The 15955-nt window shown below is 49.7% G+C and overlaps 6 protein-coding genes across 14 annotated transcripts; 4 read left to right on the top strand and 2 right to left on the bottom strand.

The window, feature by feature from the left end:
- The first annotated feature begins 546 nt into the window (after nucleotides 1-546).
- On the top strand, nucleotides 547-2161 carry FVEG_14667 (hypothetical protein). Of its 3 annotated transcripts, none has more exons than XM_018903615.1 (2): nucleotides 547-1274; nucleotides 1341-2161. In XM_018903615.1, exon 1 carries the CDS (start codon nucleotides 887-889, stop codon nucleotides 1190-1192), a length of 306 nt encoding a protein of 101 aa, XP_018742616.1. In that variant the 5' UTR covers nucleotides 547-886; the 3' UTR covers nucleotides 1193-1274; nucleotides 1341-2161. The 3 variants fall into 3 exon arrangements, with proteins under 3 accessions (XP_018742616.1, XP_018742615.1, XP_018742614.1); XM_018903614.1 differs by having other exon boundaries at nucleotides 547-1824; nucleotides 1878-2161; XM_018903613.1 differs by having other exon boundaries at nucleotides 796-1162.
- A 2525-nt stretch (nucleotides 2162-4686) lies between these two features.
- On the bottom strand, nucleotides 4687-8306 carry FVEG_14668 (hypothetical protein). Of its 5 annotated transcripts, none has more exons than XM_018903616.1 (3): nucleotides 7391-8306; nucleotides 5641-7327; nucleotides 4687-5536 (listed from the first exon to the last, which is right to left on the bottom strand). In XM_018903616.1, the coding sequence occupies exons 1-3, from the start codon at nucleotides 7622-7624 to the stop codon at nucleotides 5211-5213; spliced, it is 2247 nt and encodes a 748-aa protein (XP_018742617.1). In that variant the 5' UTR covers nucleotides 7625-8306; the 3' UTR covers nucleotides 4687-5210. The 5 variants fall into 5 exon arrangements, with proteins under 5 accessions (XP_018742617.1, XP_018742618.1, XP_018742619.1 ...); XM_018903617.1 differs by having other exon boundaries at nucleotides 4687-5491; XM_018903618.1 differs by having other exon boundaries at nucleotides 4687-7327.
- Nucleotides 8307-9052: 746 nt separating this feature from the next.
- FVEG_14669 (hypothetical protein) lies at nucleotides 9053-9331 on the top strand (the record flags this gene model as incomplete). The annotated part of the gene is made up of 2 exons (XM_018903621.1): nucleotides 9053-9191; nucleotides 9261-9331. 2 exons carry the CDS (start codon nucleotides 9053-9055, stop codon nucleotides 9329-9331), a joined length of 210 nt encoding a protein of 69 aa, XP_018742622.1.
- Nucleotides 9332-9868: 537 nt separating this feature from the next.
- Nucleotides 9869-11668, top strand: FVEG_00468 (hypothetical protein). The gene is made up of 2 exons (XM_018886950.1): nucleotides 9869-10577; nucleotides 10631-11668. Exons 1-2 carry the CDS (start codon nucleotides 10126-10128, stop codon nucleotides 11610-11612), a joined length of 1434 nt encoding a protein of 477 aa, XP_018742623.1. The 5' UTR covers nucleotides 9869-10125; the 3' UTR covers nucleotides 11613-11668.
- A 102-nt stretch (nucleotides 11669-11770) lies between these two features.
- FVEG_00470 (hypothetical protein) lies at nucleotides 11771-15819 on the bottom strand. 3 transcript variants are annotated; one of them, XM_018886953.1, is made up of 3 exons: nucleotides 15347-15819; nucleotides 12457-15295; nucleotides 11771-12410 (listed from the first exon to the last, which is right to left on the bottom strand). In XM_018886953.1, exons 1-2 carry the CDS (start codon nucleotides 15583-15585, stop codon nucleotides 12838-12840), a joined length of 2697 nt encoding a protein of 898 aa, XP_018742625.1. In that variant the 5' UTR covers nucleotides 15586-15819; the 3' UTR covers nucleotides 11771-12410; nucleotides 12457-12837. The 3 variants fall into 3 exon arrangements, with proteins under 3 accessions (XP_018742625.1, XP_018742626.1, XP_018742624.1); XM_018886954.1 differs by having other exon boundaries at nucleotides 12457-15819; XM_018886952.1 differs by having other exon boundaries at nucleotides 11771-15295.
- Nucleotides 11896-12737, top strand: FVEG_00469 (hypothetical protein). The gene is made up of 2 exons (XM_018886951.1): nucleotides 11896-12169; nucleotides 12225-12737. Exons 1-2 carry the CDS (start codon nucleotides 11916-11918, stop codon nucleotides 12412-12414), a joined length of 444 nt encoding a protein of 147 aa, XP_018742627.1. The 5' UTR covers nucleotides 11896-11915; the 3' UTR covers nucleotides 12415-12737.
- Nucleotides 15820-15955: the final 136 nt, after the last annotated feature.

Genomic DNA, 15955 nt, shown 5'->3' with positions numbered 1-15955 from the left:
CAGCCCCCTTGTCTGGTATTGCCGTCCTGGCGTGGTGTCACTGGTACTCTTGATTTTGTTTCCGGTTTCAAACTTCTCCATCTCATTTACCCAACTGCCGGGACTCTTAACGCGTACACACTTTGGCCTGAATGGGAAAGTTTTGCGGGAGATTGCTCGATTCACCGGCTTTTTCGATGCGCATCTGACTCGTTAAAGTCCACTCTAAGCGCTCTTGTCGCGTCAGGTTAGATGATCGCCCCCTACCACTGACATACAACACACCAAACATATCGGAATTACCGAGGCATGTTCGCTAAGGCATTTCTAACGAGCATGGGAGTGTTTGCCGCGAGTATTCCGCCTTGTTCGCAGGCTTAGCCGCGTTTTTGACGTCTCATATTTCAACTCAAAAGTTCGTATATGTCGGTCCATAGGGTCGCATTTCTGTCCGACCCGCTCCCCCTTCTCCCAGTCATATTTCGAATCACACGCATGCTCATGCAGAGTGGGCGGTACCAGACTTTCGGGACCAGATAACGTGTTTGTTGCTCGTACGTTGAGCAGAAGAGGCAGGTGATGACACGGCTCATCAGCGTTGAGACAATCATCCATAACAGGTGTGGTACCGTACATATCCGTCCGTCTGCAACGAATGGCGGCCCCCCCGCTGTGACATGGCTCTCGCTAGGGTGCACCTTGCCAATGCCAGGCTTGACATTCATTGCTCAAGCCCTGAGCCCTGGCAGAAAGACGTTTTCGATTTGTTGCTAGGCTGGATTTTAGCGTTGCCTTCCGGAGCCAGCACAGGCACAAGGCGACGCCCCCAAACCCCTCCCAGGCTCCCTCCTCTTTTCTTGGCTTGGCAACCCATCTCATCTTATCATCTATCGGGCGATCATCGTTAATGAGGAACAAAACACACACCCTCGTCAGAAGTCAGAAGCCAACCTCGTGGGGTTCCGGATGTTCCCATCCACCCATCTTTGGCCCTGATTGCGCATGTCTACGGCCCGACGCGTCGACTTGTTTGCATCACGGTCAATTGCAGAGCATGTCATTCAGCGTCAACATACTCACCCACGGCGCAGACCTGCGGCATGCGCTGCGCAGTAACAGCAACAAGGGATGTCTGATTCCTCTCCATATTGCGATGGCACTTATGTTCTTCTGTTCGGCCAGGGTACGTACGCTACCATACATCATCTTGTAACCGCAATACTTGGATACGCCCGCAACAAGCAGATGCGACGTCCTCTTTTGGGTGTCAATAGGATTCTTTGCACCTCTGCCAAGTGAGCAACTGATTGTGGCTACCTATTGTTCTTCACATGGACCAAGTCCTAGCTCACAACTGTCAGTCTCTAGCTTGCTCTATTTGGTTTGGCAGCATTGTTCTGTGCTCCCAAAACGACCAAATCTCCCAAGGCTAGTCGTCGGCTTTGCCGTTACGTGAATAGCTAGAGCTTATTTGCCTTGACTTTGTCTTAAAGGCACCAAAACGTGTGCAGCTATCGGGCGCCTCTGCACTACCGGTAGGACAAACAATCGCCACAAAGTTCTATCCTGGCTTCTAGCCTGTGTTAAATGTTTCCTTTACGTCAAAATAACTGATTATGGGAGACTTTTGTGGTATTTCCTCATACCACAGCCCACTGCCATATCAGCCCCCTTATTGATGCTTACCGCGAGAGCCGAACTCATGCCCTACTAGGAGGAAAGCAAGACAGCCTCGAATCAATTACCTTGTCCAACTTAAAGAGGACTCTTACCAGTCACTTCATTGATATGCGTCACCGATAGCTGCTTGCTCGCTGTAGCACGGGCTCATTGTTGACCTGGAACGTGAGGGCTTTTGGCATGCTTCTCTCTACCAGTCACTGACAATGGGGACCCAGAATTCCTGGCCGTTGAATCATTTCAAACCCCTTTCTTCTTATGCCTCTAAGCATATAGCATGGAGTTACAGTGACAGTATTGTTTGCCAGGGCCTGAAATTCAAGCAACACCAAGAGTACTCGGCAAAGACTCTTGAAAATTACATTGCAGTCCTTGACACCACATGGCCTCCGCAAAGTGATCTATCGTCTCTCTATCCAGTCTAGGACTCTATAGATATAGGATTCATTCGGAACTGAGTCTATCCACATATGTAACAAGTCTCCAGTTTCTTCTGACCAGGGGTTGATTCAAACCCTCGTTGGGAGCAAGATCTTTCTCTCAATTTCAGGCTCTAATAAGAGAATCACGATACTGGAATAAGCCAGTTTGTGGATCCATCGGGCCTGTGCTCCGACGGTGTGGTCATGATTGGCATTTTCTGCATCTCAAGATGGTGTTCTTGAAGGGAAATTGGGGGATGAGACGCCACTTTTCGGAATTGGCGGCGCACAGGCAGAAGACACAGCAGTTGCTTGCAACTATGGTCAAGAGAATAGAACTTTCATGGCGGGTTGGCGCGTGAATCCCGGCACTTGAAAGCGCCGTCTAACGGCTTGCCGAGTCTTGCATTCTTTAGTGAAGCAAACTGCGTGGAACTGGGCTGGGCTGGGCTCAGAATTGCTCTGCTACAGGCTGGAAGACTTATCCTAGCGCAGATCGATGGCGAGTTTCATGAGCGGACACAGGGCGCAAGTACTGGATGGGACTTGGAGGGGGCGTGTTGTTGGTTGTTGGTTGTGCCTCTGTTGGTCGTGTTTTCTTAGAGTCAGAGCAAGAGTCAGAGGAGAATGACCACCAGGGATCAAATTCGACGTGGTTCTTCCTCCCGGTGTCCCCACTACAGTCCTGAAGAGTAAGTGGCCCGTCTTCCGTTCAGATACAGATACTGATACTGATAGTGGTTTCGATCTCCAGATGCCCTTGTTTCTCGTCTATGAATGCTCACTGCGCCGACTTGGCTCAGGTCGCTGCCCTCAGCATCCCTGCAATGGAATATCAATACGGAATAGAGAAGTCAAGATTGGAAAAGAATATAGGGAGCCGGCACTGCTCAGTTTCTAGAAAGTTGACTCGAGCATGGCTCGCATTGCTTGCTTTACATGGCCTTCTGAGAGTGCCTTGTCGAACTGAATTCGAAACAAATAACAATGGCATCGTTGAGAGTAAGTTTTCAACCAACTCTTGTCGTCTGGGGGGCGCTTAATCCAGGTATTTGGTTTGTCTTCTGCCGCGTACCAAGGCCCCCAGCCGTTTCCGTTTCATGCAGCCATGGGTCTGCAGAACAGGCCAAACAGGGCATTGCCGGCCTGAAAATGCGGCCATACACTTTACCTGACGACATAGGTCATATAATATCTGCTGCGAGGCGTTATTCCAACTCTATAGTTGATGAACGGATTGCCTGATTGCCGAGACTTTCTAAGCTTTGTGGAGAGACCCGATGTACTGCCCTGGCAAGGCGTTTTCGGGACAATGAAATGTTCCGATCACGAAGGCGGACAAGGAATGCATTCGTCTTGGCTCTCTGAGGCATGGCCGTTGGCGACTCCAAGGGTTTGTCACTCGTGGAATTCATCGTCAAGCCAGTGTCTATTCAACCGATATTAGCTACTATTGACTTGATGTCATCGACGCCCAAAACGGCCTCTTTTGCATTCTCGAAGCCAAATTGTACCTTTTAACTGTCAAGAATATCACTGAAAACGCCACGGCAACTTCATTTCCGTGGGATGAGGAATTCGGAAATAAAGAGAAGGCAAACGGCTGTGGCGTAGATTATTCTATTGTTCCTTGCTCTCCACCGGAAGCCGAATCAGGCCCATCATCACGCAACCGACAATAGACTCGTCGACGCCGGAAACGCCAAATTTGACCCAGATTCTTGGCGATGGCTCAAGGGTTCTACAATGGCATTCACTGTCTTCTACTGTATCACCACACTAGCTCGATGGAGGGGCAGATGCGACTGACGGCTGCGAATCAACCTCCAAGAGCCAGGGTCTTGGGTTAATGAGCTGCATGCATTTTCGGCGATTGCTTCTCAAGGCTGACATCGGTGAGTCGAGGCATACATCGGTTTAAAGTTAATTAGATTGATCTAAAGATGCTGTTTGTTTGAAACATTGCGGCAGGCAGAAGCAGAAGTGCAGCTCCAGTCCCCATCCTCATGCTTCATTGAACCCAGTTATGGTGCCCCATATGGTTTTGAGAGTGAGTAATTGATCAAGGGGCACATAATGGTACGTGCCATTGAGAGGAGAACGACAGAATGCTCCGATCCCTGTCCTCCCTCGCCCAGGACCTGGACCTGGTTGTTGCTGTCTGTCTGTCGCTTGTCAGCGTCAATGTCACCGTAACTTCAATTAGACTCGGCTCACGGATCAAGTCCCCGCGTCTCCGTTTCCCTGCAGCCTCGCCTTCGCCATGGTATCCATATACGTTGTGAATGTGAAATGGCATGGGTCAGAGACGACTTCTAACTCGCTTAGCCAAATGCCTCGGCCTATGATTGATGGGGGCCTGTATTTCTGCCTGGGACATATCCATTGGGCTATCAGGTCTCTCTGTTCGAGATCTTGCCAAAGTTGCAAAAGTGCCTCCGAGCTTGTCTGGATACACGAGAACGGAAACTGTACAAACTGGTAAAAATATGTGAACCAGTATAGTCTTGGCTTTGCTGATCCTAATATTCATCAGAGAAGTCACTTACTCTTACTATGGGTCAAAACGAGCTAACTTTGACGTACGATACAGCATATCTTGGATGACGAGGTCATATTCTAGTGATCTTTTATAGAACCAATACTTTTTTTCGCTTTATATGGCTTGGGCAACAACACACCTATCCCTTTCAAGTACATAGACATCGAGAATGATGATTATTGCTTGTCTTTATAGAACTCTGAACATGTCGTCATACTGCATAATTACACGTAGACTGTCTTTTACCACTTCCATCTTTCATTTTATTCCTCAAGAAGCTCATCCCGACTTGGAAATGCAACAGTTGAGTATATCCTCCCTGGCTCAACAGTCTCAAGATTAATCACGATGCAAAGAGTACAAAACCCAAGACCAGAAAAGGAAAACGAAACCGTGCGCAGACCTGATGTCAGCAGAGAAGCAGACTCGCTTCAGTGGGAGAAAAAAGGAATAGACCTTGTTGCTGGGTTATGATGCTCCGTTACAGTGCCGAAACTCACGCCAGTTTAAAAAGGGAAAATTGCTCTCGAGACCATGCATGTCGAATGCACCTCTCACTCATAGTACCAATGTTGTTGATCACGTTCCTAGGCGCCTTCCAAGGGAGGCACATATGAGTAGTTAAAGTCAAGTAGGCCGTCCAACATCCAGTGCTGGGGGTCGAAGAAGTCGTAGTTGGCTGCATCTCCGTAACTGACACCAGCCATCATACTATGGGCTGACGAAACAGCTGAGAGTCCTGTGGCTCCCGGTGTCAGGGCGCCGTTCGAGTTGGGGTTGCTGTTGTGAGTGTTGTTGGTGCTGAGCAGACTCGAAGGCGGGAGGGTGTGAGATGGTACGAGGGTGCTGTCCATGTGTGTTGATGATGCTGAAGACTCATTAGCCGAATCTGGATTTGTCGGTTGTTTGGCAGCTGTTGTCTGTATTAGCATTCTTGCAATATTTGCACAAGACAAATCAAGACATGCTCTACTCAGGGGCCTTCACCAAAACATAGGGAGAAAGGGGATCACCTACAGTCTATAGTACCTCGCCCCGATGCCTGGAAGTCCTCCCTCCACCTCCAGACTGAATCGAATACAAGACTCATACTGTGACGGCATCGAACCTTGAGCTGGAGGCTGTCGTCCATTTGGATCGGTGAGTTGTCGTTACTGTTGAAGTTATGTTGATTGTGTTCGAGTCGAGCGCCATTCCACATCTGCACCATGAGTTCAGCCAAACGCCACTGAAGATCATTGTTAACAACACTGGTAGCCCGGATAGCCCGGATCGTCTGATGGAAGAGCGTTCGACCTCGCTGGAAGTCTATAGTCTTCGAGAAGAACGATCTCATGAGCTTGAGAAGGGCAAAGCCAGCTGCAACCATCATCTGTCCGATGTAGTTACTACAGTGAAGAAGTAAGTGCCCGCCAACGCTGTCCCGAGGACTAGTTGCTTGATCGACTTCGAGAATTTCGTCGAGAAAAGCGGTAGTGGCGCGCCATAAGCCCATCAGGTCATCCATATAACCTGGGGTCTTACTGGAATCGAAGAAACCGGCCAAGCGCATGTGAAGAGCCGCCGCCCGGAGATGCAAAGAGACAATGGGGCCCAGCCCTTGTGAAAGGATGGAAGCATTCAGCTCTGCGTAATCTCGACGGTAGACACGCATCAGCATTGCCCGGTGTTCATCTCCTGCAACGCCACGGGGATCGCTAGCGTTGCTATACATCTCCTTCGAGACCTTGTCACAGAATCTCTCAATCTGTAGCCGCGCCTCTAAATCTCGCGATAGTTGGAAAGCACTCTCTTCTCCAGCTCGTGAGGCCAGAGTCCAGTCATAAAGAGTTGACGCTGGCTGGCCGTAGCCAGTCCCAACAGACTGCGCAACAATGTTGCAAACAGCCCATGTTGTCACACGGTCATTGAGTTGTTCCTTGTTCAACTCAACTGACACCCTAGAAAAGTCTTGGATGTTATTGGGCCGGTGCAGACCTATTCCAGTAGCCGTTTTCATCATCACGCCACACAAAATGTGCGTAGGGTCAGACGAAGTCGTACTTGTGGGCAGCGGCCATGTGCACAGCAGGCACATGGCCTTGACCACGTAGTAGTTGCTCGGGACTTCTCCTATCGTTGACCACAAGAAACGTGTCAGAGGTCCCGAGAGATTGCTGAGCAGATCGTTTGTGCTTGGTGGGTTATATCGTCGGGCAGCGACAGAGATAATGGACCAGAACAGGAGGGGATGTTGTTGGTAGAAGAGATCAGGTGCCTGTGAAGGGTTGAGGAAAGGTAGAAATTGATGATAGAAAGCCCAGAATTGTCGGAAAAGGTTGTTGACATCTTCTTCCGTTAGCTTGACATTTTCCAGGTCGTGCGAATATCGTGGCATGTTGTAGTTTCCGCCACGCTTAAGATGAAGTAGGGACGAGACAGCTTCGTCGGAACCCATTAAAGAAGGATTTCGGGTGTGAGTGTGAGTGTACGTGGGATTGCTCGCAGCGGTGGGAGAGTCCATATCATCATCGGCTTCTGGAGTGAAGCCTTGAGACTTTGCGTGAGCAAGACTGCGACGCAGTCGATCGATCTCCTTCTCCATCTCGGCGTGCTTAGATCTTTTGCCGACTCTCTTGAAGTTTGATTCAATTTTGCACTCTAGTTTCAGGCGATTGCACCGAGAGCAACTTTGGAAAGGGTCTTGCACCACGTCGCATCGGAGCTATTGGAAAATTCTGGTCAGCACGATGGTATCTAGACAGTCTGCTCTCGGGGTTTGACTCACCTTTTGCTGTCGACACTCGTTGCAAGCCCTTTTGACGCCAGGCTGGCGCTTCTTCTCCTGCTCAGCATCGTGATCGTCAAGATTACTGCCTGGGCTGCTTTCAATGCCAACCATGCTGCTCCTCTTGCGCTTATTGGTGCCATTGCTGTTCCCATGGCCATGACCATGACGGGAGCTGACAGGACTCGTAGGACTCATCGAGGCCGCCCCACCAGCCATCATGGAACCATCCATAGGGACGAAGCCCTGAGCCGGAGGCCCGGAGGAAGAACGCGACGGGATGATGCGAGGATGCACCGGGGCCGAGCCGGACACGGGCACGGGCAATCAAAGGGATCGGAGGCTTCGAAAAGCAAATACCCGGAGTTCGTTGACCGGCCGGTGCCGGTGTCGGTGTTTGGAGTTTGATATGGATATTTCGGGTCGCGGCGCTGAGTGGGCGCGTCGTGTGTTGGCAAAGACAATGCGCGTGAGCAAAGGCCGACTACGGAGGAGAGGGGTTTGTTTGTTAGGGAGAAGATTGCTTTTCGCTGGTTTCAAGGTGCGAAAAAAGGCGACTCGAATGTGAGTGGCTAATTGACCTGGCCAATTACCAATTTTTTTCACCGTCCTTCCGTGAAAAGAGTAATTCGCTTGACAATCTTATGTAACTGGGAAGGTACAGTAACGGAAGGTACAGGAACGGTACTCTTTCACCGTTGTTGCCTCATGCAACGACTTCTGAGCAACCTGACAAACTGGAGACGAGCGGGGCACGCGCACGCCTAGAAAATTATTCCCTCGGGGATTGAAGTCTCTGATTGGCGGATCAACTATTGAGTCACGTGAGAACTGTATTACTCAGCCGAGGCCCTGCAAAGGCGTGATCGTGATATGGGGAACTCAGATATAACAATTCGATATACTCAAATGAGACCCTGAAAAGAACAACATTGTGCATGAAGGCTTGGAACTCGTGCAGTTTCTTAAATATGTTTGGGTGGCGATGCAAGACGCCTGATGCTGAGTACCTATGTAATGTGACCATCTCGTATTTATGAGTTGCACGATCTCATCACATGATGCTGACAAGAGTGTAACCAACGAAAAGAAAGAAGAGGCAAGAGAGAACTATGCTTCGGTGTTTTATGATGTTCTCGTGTTATAGATACACTATTTTACTCCTTCTGGCTGTGGTATTTACCGATTGCGAAGACTGACGATGTGCTGAGTAGCACCTAGATATCTTAGTATGGCATTGGATTTGAACCAGCCCTCCACTTCCTTTCATGCATCTGAACCCCAGCGTCTGGACGAAATCTAGATTGACTACTCCGTATTCAGCTTCTTTTATGGACGAAAGCACTTCAAATTATCATCCATCACTACCTTATGTTGGTAATTTGAAATCACATACTACCTATCCTGGTAATACTTACTCCGTCCTTCCAATGGAAGGGCATGCATGAGCTGCTAAGCCAATCAGGCTCGACCCTATACATATCTGACTCAGGTGTTCTGAGCGCATCTTGCCAAAAAAAAAAAAAAAAAACGTATCTCTCTCCTTGCCTTACTTGCGTTAGATAATCATCTTTGCTTTTTTTGCATCAAAACCACTTCTCTTTTTATTCATATATTGTTCTTCATCAACAATCATAATCGCCCTTCCTCAAACACCTCATCATGTCTGAATCTGACAAGCCTCGTCAGTCGGTCAAGCGTCAGCTCAAACCCGCTCCCCAACGCCCTGGCCAAGACGTGCATTGTCCACGATTCAAATCAGAGGTCCACTTTGTGATTCCAGGATCAATGCCAGAAATCGGTGAGTTGATTTGGGCAATAATTAGTCTTGGTGTTGATGAGACACGATTCTGACGCTTTGCGTGTGTAGAAACTCTCTGCATTCGAACAACGGATGTTTCTCAGCCTTTTCTGGATCCAAATTCGATGCAACAGCCATGATTCCTTTTGTTACTGGACCTGTGTTATTCAAACTTGGCTGATACATACATAATTGATACCCTCTTACAAATATGTATGAAAGTGTATGTTTCCAAGCTCGACCCCGCATTTCTGTTTCGGGCCGCCCAAGTCATGGACCCTGGCCTGATGCAGATGTATCAAAAGCCAGCAATATTTCAAGGCGAGGCGGGAAATATCCGTGAGTGATCGGCTCTTGTTGTTCCTTTCCGAAACCTTGCACGGTCCTTAAAAGTGAACCTCGTTCGAATATTCCAAATTATCGGGAATGTCAATGCAATTGGAGTCACTTGCCACGCTAGGCGAGCCTCGGACAAGCCTCGGACATGGCTACTTTATATAGGTATCTAAGGTTAGTAGTCAGTGCTACTGTACTCGTCAAATAACGATCTCCAATCCAAACCCGGTGAAAGTGCCGAACAACACCACAATTCAGCATCCCCCCCCTTATTCCGCGGGTCGCCCACACTCAATATGCGGGGCTGTGGACTAGCGTCTAGGGGATCCTCCTCCTCCTCCTCCTTCTGTGCGTCTCTTACCTCGTTCTTCCTAGTGGAGGAGCCGATCCGCATCACTAAGCTATCCCACATGCACTGCTATATGCCAAGGATGCATAGCAAGTAGACTACAATGAATCTAGCCAGCTACCTTCTTTCCATGGGCCTTCTCTCGTCGAAACCGCATATATAACCCGTCATCCTGCCCGACTGTCGCCCCATCCAGCTTGACTATAACATTACCTACTCTGTTCTGAAACTTGATACCCTGTCTTCATCATGGCGACAAAGCTTCATACTGTGCCTTTCCTCATCAACGGCAGCGATCACACCAGTGAAAGGGCCATTGATATCGTGTCTCCCGCGAGCGGCGAGGTCGTCCACCGCTACCACAGTGCTGACGTCAAGGATGCCAATGCTGCTGTAGAGGCTGCTGCTGAGGCTTTCAAGTCATGGCGCAAGACAAGGCCTAGTGAGCGCCGCGATCTCTTTCTCAAGGCCGCTGAGATTATGGAAAAGCGACGTGATGAGCTCCGCGGGTACTCCATGTCAGAAACTGGCAGTGACGCTACCTGGGCCGATTTCGATATCAGCACAGGCATTAGCCATCTGAAGGAGGTTGCCGGTCGTATAGGAACACTTGAGGGCGCCATTCCCACTGTGTCGGATCCCAACACAACCGCACTCGTCTTGAGAGAGCCTTATGGTGTCGTTGTAGCAATTGCACCATGGTAGGTTTCTCATACCCGGACGAGTCTCAAAGGTCACTAACATGTCAATCCAGGAACGCCCCTTATATTCTCGGCACAAGATCTGTCGTTTTCCCCATGGCCGCCGGTAACACAGTGGTCTTCAAGGCTAGTGAGGTTTCTCCTCGAACACTCTGGGCCATTGCCGATGTTTTCAGAGAAGCCGGGCTCCCTGATGGTGTCCTTAACGTCATCTTCCACGAGAGAGCCAATGCTGCAGCAGTCACCGCCGCATTGATTGAGCACCCCGAAGTCAAAAAGATCAACTTCACCGGCAGCACACCTGTTGGCCGTATCATCGGTAAGCTTGCTGGCGAGAGCCTCAAACCTGTTATTCTGGAGTTGGGTGGCAAGGCCCCAGCTATCGTGTGGGAGGATGCGGACCTCGACCTCGCCGCGCTGCAATGCACCCTTGGGGCGTTCATGAACTCGGGGCAAGTCTGCATGTCTACTGAAAGGATCCTTGTGCACAAGAATGTCAAGGACGAGTTTGAGAAGAAGCTGTCAGCAACTATCGAACAAGTCTTCTCTTCTAAGGCGGACGCACCAATTCTTGTTGCATCGGCTCCTGTTGAAAAGAACAAGGCCTTGATCAGGGATGCCATCTCGAAGGGTGCCTCCCTGGTTCACGGAAACCCTGATGTTGAAGAGTCAAGCAAGACCCGTATGAGACCAATTGTTGTGAGAGACGTCACCACAGAAATGGACATTTATAAGTCAGAGTCTTTTGGCCCTACAGTTTCTCTGATGGCTATTGAGACGGAGGAGGAAGCCATCAAGATCGCCAACGATACCGAGTACGGCTTGAGCTCTGCTGTATTCACATCTGACCTCCAGAGAGGCCTCCGAATTGCTCGCGAGATCGAGACAGGTGCTGTGCATATCAACAATATGAGTATTCATGATGAGAGTGGTCTGCCTCATGGAGGAGCCAAGTCTAGTGGATATGGCCGTTTTGGTGCATCGGCTGGTCTTGATGAGTGGACTCGCACGAAGAACATTACCTTTAGGAATTAAATGATGGAATGAGTATAATACCAAATAGCGCAATTTGAATCAATAGTTCCTACCAATCGAAATTGGGGTGGGAGTAAAACAATATAGTCAAGACAGTGCTACAGTGATGATAGTCGATTGAAGCTCCAAAACAACAACAAAACATTGATGCCGCAAAACTTGTGTATTTACCCCTGATCTCTAGACATAATCCAAGAATTTTACAGCATTCCTAAAAGAACACAGCAACCCCAAGTATTATAAGACCTTGAGTTCATATGCAAATGGGTCCCTGACGCACCATGGTGCAGGGTAGTCAGAACAATGCATCCTTACATAATCGACCAATCCGCGATAAGTGGAAAATTTCCCGTTATCCAGTCCAAGGCCCCAAAACGCCGTCATAACGCAGCCTTTAACTATCACAACGTCTCAATTATACCGTACCGCCCAACCTACACCTCCCTCAACACCGCCAAAATGAGTTTCCTCGGAATGGGTCGACCTCAGCCTACCTCGGAGCAAAAGATTGCTGCCGTTGAGAGCGAGATGCGCATGATGGCTGACACCTACAACCGGTAAGCCTCAGCGCTCACCAAGCACATGAATCGATACTAAATTGCAATGCCACAGTCTTCAGCAGTCTTGCCAGAAGAAGTGCATTCCTAACGACTACCGCGAGGGTGAGCTCAACAAGGGCGAGTCCGTCTGCCTCGACCGCTGCACAGCCAAGTTCCTCGACACATCTATGAAGGTCAGCGAGATCATGCAGCAGCAGGGCCAGGCTCTCGGAGGCCAGCAGGGCGGCGGTGGCATGTTCTAAGCGTGGTGAGCGAAATGCGAACGTTTCACGACCTCAACAAACCATTTAGAGGGCGGACCCCAAATAGACGGGGGCGATGAATTGAAGCTTTGTACGATTATTCAGGAGAATGGATACATATCGGATCTGAATCGATATCTGGCGCTTGCATCACGAAATGATGACCGACGGTGCAACGGGAGGTGTTGCTGTAATATACCTGTATATGAAGGAACCGAGGTCAGGCCAGAGATGACACTTTGGTACATGGATAAGTTATAACTAGATTAAGTTTATTCAATATGACCCTAAAAAATGCCTTGTACCCAGGGGTGTGCTATGCTATGTTTGATAAGATATCAATGTCCCGAAACTCCGTGCTGATGATCCTGCAGGGGATTATCACCCCATGAAAACGCTCTTTACCCAACATCAACCCCTGGATTAAGACGGCGACTTTGTAATATCTGGACCCGTCCCGATTCCTGTGACAGTTCTGAACATCCAGTGAAGCCACCCTTCGGTTTCGAGTTCGGCCTTCAAAGCCTCAGCTCTCTTCTCCATGTCCTCCACTTGCCTCTCAAAAGTAACAATACCGTCTTCCACATCGACCACCTTTTGTAACAGAGCATTTATTTCATAATCGAGACGAGCCACGAGCGCCTCAACCTCCTTAAGGCCTTCCAAGAGGTGAGACCGCTCCTCAGCAAGGAGTTCATGAGAAGTTATACGTATGCGCTGGCATGCCTCGTTCAGCTGGTAGTAGAGTGCATGCATTTCATCCTTGTCTTTCGCGTAGCGTTCATCGAGAGCCTCAACTGCACTGATCTTCTCTTTGACCCATGGCTCGATGCGGTGTTTCATTTCCTCCAAGCACTGATTAAAATGCTGAGCTAGGTCATTGAATGCTTCAATATTGGCAAGGCCATCCGCTGCATCTGCCACGTCGATGAGCGGTTCCCACTCCAATACTGCCTCTTCAGCATCGCCAAATGACATTCGTCGTGGCCAGCGATTTTCGTTGAGAACGGTCATGTTCGGACACTGTGATAACTGAATACTGTGTCGTCGCGAGAGGCCCCTTTTGGATAGACCATCGTTGAGTTCTGCATCCAGAACAGGCCCTTGTAGGTCATGCTCATCAACAAGAGATCCAACGGCGGAGGGTGCTTTGGACAATACATCCTTACGCACTTCGACCCCAATATCAAATAACTCCCCATCCTGCTCGCGCTTTTGAGTTTCCACGGGAGCCGAGGCCGGATGCTTAATGTCAACTGTCGAGGTGGACGCAAAGTGCGAAAGCTGTGGGAAACCAGGCCCCCCCTCCGCATCTGCTCGTTTCATCGCGGCCAGATACTCCTGCGGTTTGTTGTTCCATGTGAAGGCTCTGCCCACTCCTTGCGTCGGCGCTGGCGGTTGTGTTGTTCCTGGAGTGAGCCACTGGCTTGAGCTTCTGGGGCCCGATTCTGTAAAGTCATCTCTTGTTGAAACCGAAGGTCGACTGGTGTGTCCACGTAAGCCTCCCCCAACGACATCCTTGATACGTCCAAAACCAGACCTAGCGTCATTCATCTTTCCAGCGACACCTTTGAAAATGTTCTTTCGCGAAGCCTCCTTATCACCTGATCCATCAGCGACACTAACGGCGGATCCAGGTGGGTGGCCCGAGTAAACATCAAGAGTCTCATCCAGTCGCTTCGCATCCAGTTCGTTCTCAGCAGGTGCTGAATATACTCGTTTCGGGTTTGGATTTGCTTCCTCCTCTTTCCAAGGTACCGCGCTGCTCAATTCTGGACTGTGATGTGGTAGCTCAGCGACGCTTCTCCGAGGCTTGCCATGCCAGAGCCATTTGGCCCGTTCACCATATGCTAAGCTAGCAAAAGTGCCAATGTCGAGAGTCTCAATATCAGCTAGTCCTCCTTTGTCTTTTCCTGACACCATACCCATTACAAGCTCCCCCCTTTTACCTCCGACTTCTGTCAGAGTTGATTTCACAGCCCTCTGTACACCCCAACTTTCTCCAGCAGCTGCCTTGGCAGTCACAGTGTAGAGCTTGAGAAGAGTTTGACGGTCCAGCCGTCTCGTCTTCTCGAGCTTTTGTGATTTTTGGAAGTGGCCGATACCACGCTTAGTGTTTTCGAGGTCAAATACATCCTTTGATACCGGGGCCCCGTACCAATGGAGACGATTTCGAGCACCCATGAACATGCCTAGTAATGCCGCCACCGTACTGGGGCCTAATATGCCATCGGTGGGCTCAAAATTATAGTGTTCAGCACCAATTTCGATCCACCAGTTGTTGATAGCCATTTCTGTTTTGTCGCAAAGCAGCCCATCAATGTACTGGTGCCCCAGCTTGTCAAACATGTATAATGTGACTTGACAAAGCTTGATAAGTTCGACTACAGCTTGCGGAACAGGTACTCGATCGCTCGTCCTGTAAAGCTGCAGGAACTTGAGCTGCGTTGCTTCAGTTGGATCTGACAGAGTCATTCCTGATCGCCCAGAACATCCTAATCGTTTCAAATCCTCATTGACGATGAAAGAGGAGCGATATTTTCGGATATCACCCTCAGGTACCATAATAACGGTGAGGGCCGAAGGGAAATTACTCAGATTAGTAACCATAAGCTCTCCAAGTTCAGTCTCCTTGGGCCGCGCATGTGAATCCTGGAGTTGATCAAAGTAGAAGCGTAGCCTTGGAGGCCAAAGACTCTCGTCTATTGGAACAGAGAGCACACCGACAACGACCGAGTGTTTTTCGTCTCCAGTGTAAGTGACGATCAGGAGTGTTGGTGGTTTTCGAGAACACGCCCATTGTTCAACTAGGTACGACTCGTATCCGTGTAAAATGCCTCGGCGCTCGACAACGACAACATTGCTGCCTTCTTCGAGATACCTGATGCTGTGTTAGCCTTGGAAGCTTCAGGAGTGTTTGTTCGCGACGGACCGAAAGGCGAAAGGGTCGGCAAAGACAAGATTTTTGCGCCTCGGCGAGGGTACATGTTGAGAATCTGCAGCTTCATTGTATGCGGAAACTTCTAACGGAGGGATACCGTTTGGCGGACTTTCTCGCGTTGCGCTGGAGTTGGAGGTGGTCGCTGTACGGGCGACAGACCCCTTGGCGGTGGTGCCTGTCGAGAGTTCATCGTCGACTCGAAGTCGAGGATCTGGAAATCTGAAAGCCATGGTGTCGTCATTGGCCCGTGTATCTGATAGACGCAGTCTCAAGCTTCATCCTCACCCGTGGTGAGCGAGGAGTAGCAAGAGGACGTCTCTAGTAGCTTCGTTTAGGCGCGCGTGTCTTTTGGAGGCCTTTTTTCGGGTGTTGAGCAGGTCTGAGAGGCAACTAACATTACAGGGCCTTCATGTGATGCAATAGCTCCCAGGTTAGCTCTCGGTACCTGCTTCAAGTACCTATCGCAGACGCAGCCGAAGACTTTACAAGCTAAATGCGGGGCACTAATTCCCTGAAGCCCCACGTGAATCCCTGGGGGAGGAGACTGGGGTCACTCGACACTTTCGTCGTCACTTGCTATTTGAGGAGGATGATTCAATA

This window comes from Fusarium verticillioides, chromosome 1 (genome assembly GCF_000149555.1).
Source record: "Fusarium verticillioides 7600 chromosome 1, whole genome shotgun sequence".
Lineage (NCBI taxonomy): Eukaryota > Fungi > Ascomycota > Sordariomycetes > Hypocreales > Nectriaceae > Fusarium > Fusarium verticillioides.
The sequence above is the reverse complement of the archived record's forward strand: the minus strand, read 5'-3'. Positions and strand labels throughout refer to the sequence as shown.